Source organism: Ovis canadensis, chromosome 11 (assembly GCF_042477335.2).
Source record: "Ovis canadensis isolate MfBH-ARS-UI-01 breed Bighorn chromosome 11, ARS-UI_OviCan_v2, whole genome shotgun sequence".
In the NCBI taxonomy this organism is placed as follows: domain Eukaryota; kingdom Metazoa; phylum Chordata; class Mammalia; order Artiodactyla; family Bovidae; genus Ovis; species Ovis canadensis.
In genome coordinates, this window is record NC_091255.1 from 23,447,269 (window position 1) to 23,459,483 (window position 12,215).

A 12,215-nucleotide genomic window follows, 5' to 3' on the forward strand; every position below is an offset into this window, starting at 1 on the left:
TCAAAATGTCTTTTCTTGAAGTGGTTGAATTGAAATGATGACATGGATCCTCTTGTCTCTTTTTCCTTTCTTCATTGTGGTCAGTATTTGCTGAATGCTCACTGGTACAAAGCCCAGTTAGCACTAAGGACTTTATAAGAGAGGCCGTGAAAAATACGGAGCCCTGGCCTCCTAGAGCTTCCAGTCTTGGAAACTGCAGGACAGGACTGGCTGGAAGCGACATATCCTGCATGTGGTTTAGCAGCAGCCCTGATGGTTTTGGAGGGGGTTTGGCGCCCAGCCTCTTTAGTTGACCAACTGGAGGAAGGGGAGGATAGGGTGGCCTGGCAGGGAGGTTGTGTTTGTAGACATGGAGAGATAATCAAGTCTCAGAGTAGAAAGAGGGGGTGCCTCCTCGGTCTTGGCCCAAGGGGAAGGGAACTAGAGGCGACTGTTACTGTGTGGGGTGCCTACCGCATGCTGAGGTTCACTGTGCATCAGCTCCTGTGGTACCTGAGCAGCCCTTCGAGGCAGGCTCAGCATCCAACTTTCACTTTAGTCGCTTGTTTACTATTCGGGGCTGTGCTGGGTCTTCGCTGCTGCGAGGGCTCTTCCCTAGTTGCGGTGCATGGCCCCTCATGGCGGCCGCTCCTCCTGTGGACCACGGGCTCTAGGCCCTGAGGCTCTAGAGAGCAGGCTTAGTGTAGGCACATAGGCTTAGTGTAGGCACATGGGCTTAGTGGTTCTGCGGCATATGGGAGCTCCCTGAACCAGGGATCGAACCTGTGTCTCCTGCATTGGCAGGCAGATTCTTGGCCACTGAGCCACCAGGGAAGTCCTGAGAACCTGGCTTTGCAGGTGAGCATCTGAGACTCTAGGAAGTTGTCTGTTTTGCACAAGTTCCCCCAGTGGGGACGCAGCCAGCCAGGACTTAATCCTAGCATGTCCCTGCTGCTCTTTCTCTCCCAGGAGGGGCTGCCTCTCGGAGGACGGCAGGAAGAGAGCTGAGAACGTGGGCCTGGCCTATGCCAGGGAGCAGGGCTGGGGTGGGGGTGGCAGAGGAAGGGTGGGTTGTCAGGGGGAGCCACATGCCGGCACCCCTGCCGGCCCCCATGCTCCGGGTGTCTCTGCGGCCACCCGGGCTCCCCTAGGTCGTCTTTCTCGCCACCTCACTACTCAGTGTGTACCATTTGCTGGAATTTATATTTGAGTGTTTCCTTTACTTGTTCTGCCAGCGTTTGTTGACAGTCAGTTCTCTCCTGACTCTTCAAACTGGGGTTTTAGCCTCAAGTGAGCACTGGCTTACTGCTTCCTGTCGGGTGTGTTTCAGATGCCAGGACTTCAGAGCCCCTGGGGGGTTGGAGAAGCTGGGTGGGTTGCTGTCTTTGCTTTCTGATCTGGTATCCAGTACGCTGCGCACCGTAGAAGACTGTTGCTTAGATCTGGCTGATGGAGCAACTTGGGTCTGTTCAGTTGTGTCAAGCATGCTGCGATTCATGGGGTCGCAAAGAGTCGAACACGACTGAGAGACTGAACTGAAGTCTTATCAAACTGTACCAGTATAAGCAGTGTTCCATGTCAGGACCTACAGCTTTATGACATGGAAGCCTTGTAATTTCACTGTGTCATCCTAAACACATCACATCACCCACTAGAAAAGCTTTAGATGTGACCGAACCCCCCAAATACCCCAAAACATCTCCTTTCCATCTGAGTGGCGACTGGTCCCAGAACTGTTCTAAAGCACGTGCAGCCGTGTGAACTTTGTATTGTGTGGTTAGCACTGTGTGGAGAGTGAGGGAGCTTGACATGTGTCCTTCCGAGTGTCAGCAGTCACAGCCTTTGTTCGCTTCACTTTACTGCTTGAATGACACTTAGAAAAGTCTAAATATAACCCCCTCCACTCTGCAGACTTCTCCTTCAGTGCTGCACCAGAGGGCCTGTGATTTCGACTCTGGGAATGTGAGTCTCCTGGGCATTCTTGTTTGCTTGAACAGCTTTCTATACTTAGAAAAGAGGGGGCAGAAAGATTTAGGTTAATGCTGAAGTCACCCTGGGATGAAAAGTTGTTAATTTCTCTAAAGGGTTAGTGAGTGCCCCTCCAGGACCAGCGCTGGGGGCCCAGGGCTCACCCCTGTGGTGGTGTGCGGCCCACTCGTGGCTGTAGGGCTCATCGATGACCCTGCGCTCACTCAGCCTCCAGGCCGAGGGGCCAGGAGCTGCCTCCTGGGGGCTGAGCACGCCCTCGTGCCCTGTGTTGTCCGCGATCCTGGGAGCAGCTGCTGCCAGGCGATGCCAGCTCGCCTGCCCGGCCCTCTCGTCAGCCGCCTGAGACACCCTGTACTTCCACAGACGAGAGCTCCCCCTTCGTGTCTGGAGGGCCTCCTGTCACTAAGTATTTGTCTTGGGTTTGCTCTCAGGCAGCCCCGCGCTCCCAGCACTTGGAGCTGGCCTTCCCGGGGTAGGGCAGGGGCCTGGGCCCCAGTGCCTGCAGACGGGGCCCTGGGCCGGGAGTTCCGAGAGGGAGAGCCAGGCCCTTGGCTCAGCACGGCTGGGGGCTGGCGTGGGGCTGAGTCAGTCCCATGGCTTGGTGGAAAGAGCGCGAGTGTGAGCACCAAACCCAGACCCCCTCAGGTGTGGGCCTCAGACCCGCTGCTCCCTGCCCGCCCTTCAGGACGCGCCTTCCTCTCTCCAGGCCGCGGACGCTCTGTCCCGGAAGCAGGGAGGCAGGAAAACACCTGCTTTCAGACCTGAATGATAAGCCAAGTCCAGCTCTGGCACATAGTAGCCCCTCAGTCATTTAATAATATATATATTTTTGGAGTAGTAATTATCAAAGATTATAATTGTACAGTATTGAGAAGTATAGAACAAAATACAATTATTGAAGGAGGGTTGCTCCACGATACTGATTTGAATCTTGACTCTCATCATTGGCTTGTATTTCCTAGAAATAATAATTAAAACACTAAATACTTATGGAAGACTCATGTGTCCGATATGCTGAGTGCATTATCTCTTAACTTTACAACAGTCCTATGAAGTAGTTGCTTTCATCACCCCCTACGTTACAGATGAGGAAACTGAGGGCCAGAGAGGCTCAGTTACAGCCCCAAGGTGACACCACAAGAGACGGGGAGGGAGACTTCGTAAAGGCAGGGCTTTTCCTACCCTGAAGCTGTCACTGTCAGTTAGCAGCCTCTGTTTCTCTGCTGGTGAGAAGCATGAGTGGCGTGAGCCTCCAGTGGAATCCTGCCCGCGGCGCCCTGCCTGTGGCGGCCGGAGACCCTCGGGGGCCCTGCTGCCTCCGGGGGCTTTGATCCTCAACTCTGCCCGGCGGCCCGACCCCTGGGTAGAGGAGGAGCTCGGTGAAAGGGCAAGTCACAGGGGCGGTCGTGCCCAGCCCTTGTCGCGCTCTGTCTTGTCCTCACGGCCTGACATGGTTTCCTTTGTCTCTTGCTCTTAAGCAGCAGACCTGCTTGGACTGTAAGAAGAACTTCTGCACGAACTGTTCGAGCCAGGTGGGCGCCGGGCCCCGCCTCTGCCTTCTCTGCCAGCGCTTCCGCGCCACGGCCTTCCGGCGGGAGGAGCTCATGAAGATGAAGGTGAAGGACCTGAGGGACTATCTCAGCCTCCACGACATTTCTACCGACATGTGCCGGGAGAAGGAGGAGCTGGTGTCCCTGGTGCTCGGCCAGCAGCCCGTCATCTCCCAGGAGGGCAGGACTCAGGTGCCCCCCTTGGGCCCCGACTTCCCCGAGCAGCAGGCCTTCCTCACCCGGCCCCACACCAGCGCCGTGCCACCTACCTCACCCGGCCTCCCATCCGCACCCCCCGGCCAGGCGCAAGGCCGGCAGCAGGTACGGCCAGTGCGGCCTCCCCTCTCTCCAGGGTGGGCCCCGGTTCCTCTCCCCCAGCGCTGCGGGAGAGGGGCTGCACAGGTGACGGGACGCCTTTCTGGAGTTTTCTGGACTTCAGACTCATGTTTGGGCTTTTCTTAGAGAAACGGATGCACGGTGCTGGGTTATTGTGTTTTTCTGTTTCTTTGTAATACGTTCCTATCCCAGTTAGTTTTAAAAAATTGGTTGGTCTAGAAACATTTTGAGAAAATTCACTGTTAGGTCTTCACATTTGGTTCTGATCAAATTACCCTCCTGCTTTCTCTCCCCATGGCCTTCTTGGGCCGACGGGGACCTCAGTCCCTCAGTGATCGTCACAAGGCACCAGGGAGAAAAAGGACCACGCAGGACTTCCCTGGTGGTCCAGCGGTTATGACTCCGAGCTTCCAGTGCAAGGGGCACAGGTTTGATCCCTGGTTGGGGAAATTCTGCGTGCCGCGTGGTGAGGCCAAAAAGAGGATGTGGAGGCGAGGCAGCGGAGGGAAACACTGTGGCCGAGGCGCGGGGCCGGCCGCTCCTGCCCGCGCTGGCTGGGCTGGGGTGTGCTTGCAGGGCTGTTGAACAGTAGGCAGCCTTATCTGCATCCCAGCAGGGCCTGGGGACGGAAGGCTCCGGGCAGCACAGGGACTGAGTTATGAACTGGGCCCGGAAAGCACGGAATCGAGGATTATGTTGCTTCTACGCTGAGAAAGCCCCTCTGAGGGGGAAGGTAGATGTGGAAACCAGCTGCTGCATTAGAGTGATGCCAGTGGACCTCAGGCTTCCCAGGTGACTCAGCGGTAAATAATACACCCACCGATACAGGAGACTTGAGTTCTGTCCCTGCGTCAGGAAGATCCCCTGGAGAAAGAAATGGCAACCCACTCCAGTATTCTTTCCTGGAGAATTCCATGGATAGAGGAGCCTGGTGGGCTACAGTCCATAGGGTTGCAGAGAGTCAGACACGACTTAGTGACTAAACGATATCGTTATTATCACTGAGGAGAGGGTTGCTACTACTGCTACTGCTAAGTCACTTCAGTCGTGTCCGACAATGTGCGACCCCATAGATGGCAGCCCACCAGGCTCCCCCGTCCCTGGGATTCTCCAAGCAAGAACACTGGAGTGGGCTGCCATTTCCTTCTCCAATGTATGAAAGTGAAAAGTGAAAGTGAAGTTGCTCAGTCATGTCCGACTCTTGGCGACCCCATGGACTGCAGCCTACCAGGCTCCTCCGCCCATGGGATTTTCCCAGCAAGGGTACTGGAGTGGGGTGCCATTGCCTTCTCCAGAGGAGAGGGTTGAGGGGGGTGAAAGAGGAAAGGATAGGGTGTCAGACAGCAAGACTTGTGTCAAGTTATAGGAAGCAAACACCCACACACTCGGTGGGGAGCGGGGGAGGACCCAGCACTGGCAAGGCAGGAGGCTTCAGCCAGAGGCCTGGGGTGGGGACGGCGGAAGTGGTGCCCCACCTCCAGTGGGAGGGGCACTGGACAGAGGATGGGAAGTAGCTGGAAGCTGTGGGTAGCCCCAGGGGACCCTGTAAGGTTAGGACCGACAGGACATGGGCAGAGGGCCAGCTCTGCAGACTAGGTGCCCATGGTGGGGAGAGGGAAGGGTTGGGGGAGAAAGTGGCAGCCTCTGGCTTTCGTGTGCTGGGTCTCTAGGAACTATTTTTCCGTGCGTTCGTTTATTCAGTGAGCATATATTAACCACCCCCGAAGTGCCAGGATTGCTGTCATCATCGGGGCGTGCTGACGTCCTGTAGCTATACTTCAGTGCCTCAGTGAGCCTTTTACTCACTGACTTGGGCAACAGTGGGAGGATTAGGACCTAGGAGATCCAGTTTCCACATCCAGCTGGGCACTGACTCTCGGGTCACTTGGGGGAGGTTTGAGCCTTTAGCAAGGCGATGAGGTTAGTAATCCAGACCACTTTGGCTCCTGCCAGGATGTGGGGACGACTGACTGGCAGCGTGACCCCACGTCTGAAGGGCTTTGAGCCGCCAGAGCCGGCATGCACCAGTGTCGTCGTCTCCCACACAGGATGTGGAGGGCTGCCGTCTCCTGTTCTGGTCCCCGCCTCTGCTGGGATGGGGCCCCTGCTTCAGCTCTGACGAGCACTGAGCCAGAAAGGCCGCTGTGGTCGCAAGCTTCACCTGCAGGACACGCACGCAGCTCCCTCATCGGCCTGAGCTGGCTTTCTCCCCAGCGCGCTCTGGGGCTTCACTCTCCCTCGGCTCTGCTCTGTCTGCTGGACAGGCTGGGCCGCCTGCCATGACTTCCTCCCTTTGCTTGCTCCAGGGTTTTCTCTCTGTTTATGGGGAGTCAGGAGAGTGCCTCGAGGAAATTTTCTCTTTTCCCCTGAAGGAACCTTTAGGTGGGTTCCTTTCATTAATCAGAAGTTGCAGACTGCACGCGTAGGTCACACCGTGTACCAGGGCTCATTGGGTGCTTCTCCTCTGATGTTTCCAGAAGGCCTTCAGGTCAGCTCACGTCCCCTGTTCTGGCAAGGCCCGCATTTTGCCAGCCAGAAAAATAGGGCAAGCGCAGTAACTCGTGCGGGGCTGCCTGACGATTCTGCAGCGCGCGGCACGCAGGCTGTGTGTCTGCTGGCAGCAGCGCTCGCCTCACCAGGGCCCCTTCCTGTGCCTGTAACCCCCTGGCAGTAGTTGCTAGTGAAGGAAGTGCATGGAATAAAGCCAACTGTAGACAGACACTCACTGTAGATTAGGGCTCAGCCAGTGGACATCCTGAAAAGACAGGAGCATACTTTGCAGCACAAAAGAATTTCTCTTTTGTGGAAAAGAGAAGACATACAGAAACTGTCTACTTAGGAAAAGGTTAGGCTCTGAATGGCTTCTTGTAACTCCAAGGTGACACCAGGAGGCCGGTGGGTACCACACTGACGTAAAGCTAAGAGAAAACTGGACGTTGTCTGGGAAGCATCTCTGCCCACATGTGCTGTGTACAGGACCTTATCGTCACTTGGCATTTTTGGTGACGGTTGTTATTTCTACTCTTCGTTTCTGTGTGGTTGCGTGCCTTTTCTTAATTAGCTCCATATTATGCATTCTAACCTGAGGTGAGCAGCGGGGGCCAGTGAGTGACTGGTTTCCCGGGTTGTCCCTTTGCTGGAAAAGGCCTGTGAGCTCAGACACCTGTTTGCTCTGGGCTCCCACCAGACCCTTCGCCTGTTTGGGAGCAGTGGGTGGAGAGGATCTAGGAAGGGATTTGTGGCTTAAATGGTGATAGGATTAGGTGGCTCCCAGTTCTGACTACTCTGGCAAAACCAGAGGAAACCTTTTGAGAGGTTAGAATTCTAAGCCGAATGAAACTTCTTAAGCATAGGCATTAATTAGTCTTATATAGTCTCAGGCTAATAGACTATTTGATGCCTTAGAATAATTTTTGACTGGGTTTCAAGACAGCTCTTAGTAATAGTCTGCCCTACTGGTTGGAGCATATTTCTAGAATTTCTAATGAGAGGAGCGACTAGCCAGAAGAGAGAGGGGTGGGGTGGTGAGGGTCTGGAAACTTTGGCCTCACCTGGGCCAGATGAGGAAGCCGGGGCGATTTCGTGTGGCAGAAGCGGAGACATAGTTTGGACAGTTGGGGAGCAAAGAGCTGACATGGGTCCGGGTGCAAAACCAGGGGTAGCGGGCAGAGGTTGTGGGGCTGGCATTGTGGCGCCAGTGTCAGGAACGGGCTTGACGGCGGTCCGGCAGAGGAGCGGCCGTGGGATCTTCCTTCCACTCGGAGTGTGCAAGCTGAGCCGACACTGACGGTGAGTGGCAGTTAATGCCATCCTGGCTAGAGTTGAAATACATGCATGTCGCTTCCCTGCCTGACAGAGTCAGGCTTCTACAATGCTGTTATGCGAGACTCCAGGTTCCCGGGGAGATGAGAATGCATTTGGATATGGCATGAGCTGGCAAGAGCCCCATGCCATCCGTGGGACAGCTCTGCGGATGTGACGGCATCTTTCTGTCCCCACAGGCCAATGGCCATGTGTCTCAGGACCAAGAGGAGCCCGTCTACCTGGAGCGCACGGCCAGAGCCCATGCTGAGGACGAGACCCAGGTGGGCCCTGTGGGGTCTGTGCCTCCGCCTTTGCTCTCACCGCTGTTCTCGCCAGGACCCTCTGGGCGGCCTCACGGGGGAGAGGGGAGGAGCAGGCTGTGGTGACAGTCCTGAAATCCTGTCTGTGGGGGCGGCGTTTAGTGTGAGCATTCCAGGTGAACCTCGGGAGCGTCTGTGTCCCAGTGGAGGCTACGGAGCGGCACAGCCCGTTGGTTTCCAGTCTGCTGACTTGCTGAGAGCAGCTGGAGGGCAGGCTTCTGGCGCCGCTGAGTCAGTCTTGTTCTTCTCCTCTGCTTCCAGCACACAGTGGCCATTGTCAGGGGAAGGAGGTCAGATAATCAGGAGGGAAAGATGAGAGGGCACTGCTGTGAGGCCGCAGAGCTGTGGTCTCCAGTGTGCAGAGAGGATGCTTGTGCAGGAAGCAGGCTTCTGTGGGAAAGCAGAACTCTCTCCAGGGGAGAAAGACCCAGACCACGTGCGGTAGTCTCTCGTGCTGCCTCGTTTAATCTCCATGGGAAGCCTGGGGCAGACAGGCTCAGGGAGGTGAGCATCGTGCCCGGTGCTGCTCAGCATCAGTCAGTGGAGCAATCGGGATCCAAAACCTCTTGCCTCAGCTGGTGCTGCCCCTCCTGCCCGGCCACTGGGGGTGGGGCTGTGGCCGGCTGGGCCTGAGCACAGCTCTTGGGTCAGGAAGAGATGGAGGTCTGTCTTGCGATGCATAGCTGGCGCCATGTAATCCTCTATATGCCCCCATTCCTGCTTCCCTTGAGGCCAGTCACCAAAAGCACAGAGTGATGAGAGCTCTGGGGTCCTGGAAGTGAGAGCCGGGGCGGGGGCGGGGGAGTGGAGCCCATTCATCCCATCTTTGCCTTCTCAGTCCGTCGACTCAGAGGACAGCTTTGTCCCAGGCCGGAGGGCCTCTCTGTCTGACCTGACCGACCTGGAGGACATTGAAGGTCTCACCGTGCGACAGCTCAAGGAGATCCTGGCTCGCAACTTCGTCAACTACAAGGGCTGCTGTGAGAAGTGGGAACTGATGGAGAGGGTGACGCGGCTGTACAAGGACCAGAAGGGACTCCAGCACCTGGGTGAGGGGCTGTGCGTGCGGCAGCGGCATAGAGCTGCAGGGCGCCTGCTGCCGCGCGTTAGAGGCCACAGCGACCCCACTCCATTCCCATGCTTCAGCCGAGGAAGGGGCCACCCTGCGCATTTGCGTCCTCTAATAACAACTGTCCTTTGGAGCTGATGCCCGGGTGGGGGTCAGGCATCGTGTGTATGTATTTAATCCTCAGGGCAGCCTGTGAAATAGGCCTTGTTAGCATCTTCCCTTCACTGGAGAGCCTAGATTGGCCCTGAGGATTTCTGGGTCTAAGTCCATGGCCCTTCCCGCCGTATGTCGCCCCGTCAGACTCATCACTGCCTCTGGCCGTGCTCAAACTCTGTACACAAGGTACTGGCACCCTGTGTGTGTCCTGCCTGCCCCGGGGCTGCTCATTTTCCAAAGCATTTGCCATGGTATCATTTTCAGTGATGCAGAATAAAACAAGGTCTGTGGTCAAATGAGTTTGGGGAAGAAAAAAACTTGCTATTATGTCCGTGCTGCCGATTTGTGGTAAGATGAAGACTGTACCAATCAAGGCAGAGAAGCCCTGCAGGCGAGAGACAAGTCTAGCTGTCTGGAACTCTGCATTTCCTGAAATGACTTCACCCAGTCGCTCCCCAGCTGATGGGCTCCTGCAAGTCAATGTTGTGCTGACTTGCCTGCTCACGGTGGTTGAAGTCAGATTCAGGTTCTCCTCTCCCAGGAGCTCAGATTCATCAGAGTTAGGGGACATCTGCCTGGTCACCTGATCACAGGCTCTTCGCTTTTGGATGGTCCCCAGAACCTCCAAATGAGGGACGAGGAGATGGCTCCTCTGGGGAGTCCAACCAGGGCAGACTGTTCCTCCTTTCTTGACTTTAACTCCGGCTTCCGAAGTGATAGAAGAAAAGAACACTGAGCTTGTGCAATCTCCTTCCTGCCTGGCACTTTTGTTCACGGCAAAGCAGTGGAAGCCCTTATTCTAAGACTAGACCAGACACCCCAGCAGGGGCGGTGGGTGAGTCTCCCGTGTGTGGAGGGTCTGAGGAGGGTAGCCTGGTTCCCAGCAGGAGAGCAGTCTGAGTTTGGAAGTGAAGCCAGGGTGGCTGGATGCTTTCCTTGACGTCACGTATTCAGACACCTTCTTTCCTTCCCTTTGCAGTGTGCAGCGCTGAAGACCAAAACGGTACGTGGCTGTTCCTGTTTGGTATCAGGCTGAGGCCCTTCGCTCTCCTCTCCTTCCTCCCCTTCAGCCTTTACTCCTGTTAGCCTTCTGAGAACTCTGAGCATATCCACATCCTGGCGGGGGAGCGGTACTGGGGGGGATGTTCCCTGGGAACCAGGACTCCTCAGCATCTTTCGAAATTCCCATCCCCGTCCCTGCGAAGGGAGGAGTGGCAGGACACCTCGGGCAGCCTGATCTGCAGGCCTCTGGTTGTCAGAGCTCAGAAGCCAGCCTGTGTAAAATCTTCGGCAAAGCCAAGGGCTGGCACTTCTGGTCATTGCCCATAGTCCTGGGGCTCAGGCACCATAGCTTTTACTCCATCTTGGTCTGTGTGGGAGGGTCTCTGTGTGTACCTTCAGGGAAATCACTTGGGATGTTCATCAGCTTCTGGTACCAACTGAAAAGCAGGGGTGGTGAGCTAAGAGCCTTGTATGTATAGCGTGTTTCGTGGCACTCAGCTGCCATGTACCAACCTGTATGTTAAAGACCACCCACAGGTCTCTGGGCACCCCCAGAATGCACTGAAGGAATCTGACTGCAGATACAGTCACTCTAAAACATGCTAGACCTTTTTCTGAAAGCCTCAAGGCTATACAGCCATTTTACTAAGTGACAAATTTGGAGTGTCTTCTGAAAAAGTTTTAAAGTGCTTTTCAGGCCCCTACACTACTCTGAGAACATCCTTTCTTGGGGAAGAGCTCTCACCATATTGCTCAGAATGGGGCACGGTCTTCTGGCTGATACATTCCCAAGAGTTGAGCATTTGGAGTTCTAGACCCTCACCTGATACCAAAGTTTGACCATCCACTTGGGGTCTTTCTGATTCCCTGGGAGAATGCTGGCAACTGAGTTAATGAATTTGTTAATCTTGACAAAAGTAATCTGTAATGAAATTCTGTAAATTACTCCAGCCCATCTATATATTTATGGATGAGCTATTTATATAGCTCATACCCATTATATATATAGGTATTCCTATTTATATTTATAGGTGTTTATATAGTTCAGTTGTTTCCAAATGTTCCCTGTTAGGGCCACCAGCTCCTCACAGGAGTAAATAGGTTTCACTGCCTCACAGCCTGACTTTCTGAATAATCCAAGGAACAGGTAAAGAAAGTGCAGAAACAGTGGAGTATGAGAGCTCCCTATGGGACCGTAGAGGCGGCTGTTATAAGACCAGTTCCCTGTTTATGGCTACCTGACTCAGGCTGCCATTTAAAACATGCTGGGAAGCTTGGGTTTGGGGACATGAAGGTTTTCCTGTTCCTACAGCTGACCCCGGATGTAGGTCATGCCCACTGTGTCTTCCCACTCGCACAAGCCAGTTAGCCTTGTTGAGAACTGTGCACTGAGCAGTTAGTACTGTCTTCGCAGCCCCTGCCCTCAGGCCACTTTCCTAGAAGCCAGCCTGCCTGGATTTGAATCTTTGGGCAAGCTATTTAACCCTTTGGTCTCGCTTGCCTCACCTATAAAACGAGTAACGAGAGTACCTACTTCACAGTTTCTGTTGGGGGTTCCCAGTGGCTCAGTAGTGAAGAATCTGCCTGCCAGTGCAGGAGACATGGGTTCAATCCCTGGGTCAGGAAGGTCCCCTGGAGGTGGAAGTGACAACCTGCTCCAGTATTCTTGCCTGGAGAATTCCATTTACAGAGAAACCTGTCTGGCTGTAGTCCATGGGGTCACAAAGAGTCAGACTACCTTGTTCACCTTCACCTCAGGGCTGGTTTCTGGCATTCAAGATGACTATCAGCCCTCAGAGCACACAGTAGATACTAAGTATATTATTATCTCAATAGAAATTGATTCCATTTGTTGAATTTAGGAGCCCATCTCCTAGTGGGGGAGACAAGGAGCAAACTCACAAATTCTGAAAGCACTGAGCAGCAGTCACGGTGGTGTGGATGAAGTGTGTGTGGGAGGCAGAGAGGAGGGAGCCATAGTCTCTGCTGGGCTCTGGCACCACGGTGTCT

The 12,215-nt window shown here is 54.7% G+C and overlaps 1 protein-coding gene across 13 annotated transcripts in view; it reads left to right on the forward strand.

Annotated features, from left to right (window-relative positions):
* Nucleotides 1-12,215, forward strand: part of RFFL (ring finger and FYVE like domain containing E3 ubiquitin protein ligase) — a 75,317-nt gene that overhangs the window by 59,954 nt on the left and 3,148 nt on the right. For 8 of the 13 annotated variants that reach the window (XM_069602848.1, XM_069602842.1, XM_069602853.1 and 5 more), the window contains 4 exons: nucleotides 3,450-3,839; nucleotides 7,856-7,939; nucleotides 8,817-9,027; nucleotides 10,183-10,206. In XM_069602848.1, coding sequence (XP_069458949.1) covers nucleotides 3,450-3,839; nucleotides 7,856-7,939; nucleotides 8,817-9,027; nucleotides 10,183-10,206 — 709 coding nt within the window. Of the gene's footprint in view, nucleotides 1-3,446; nucleotides 3,840-7,855; nucleotides 7,940-8,816; nucleotides 9,028-10,182; nucleotides 10,207-12,215 lie in introns of all 13 variants that reach the window. The other 5 variants (XM_069602843.1, XM_069602841.1, XM_069602844.1 and 2 more) reach the window with 1 other exon arrangement.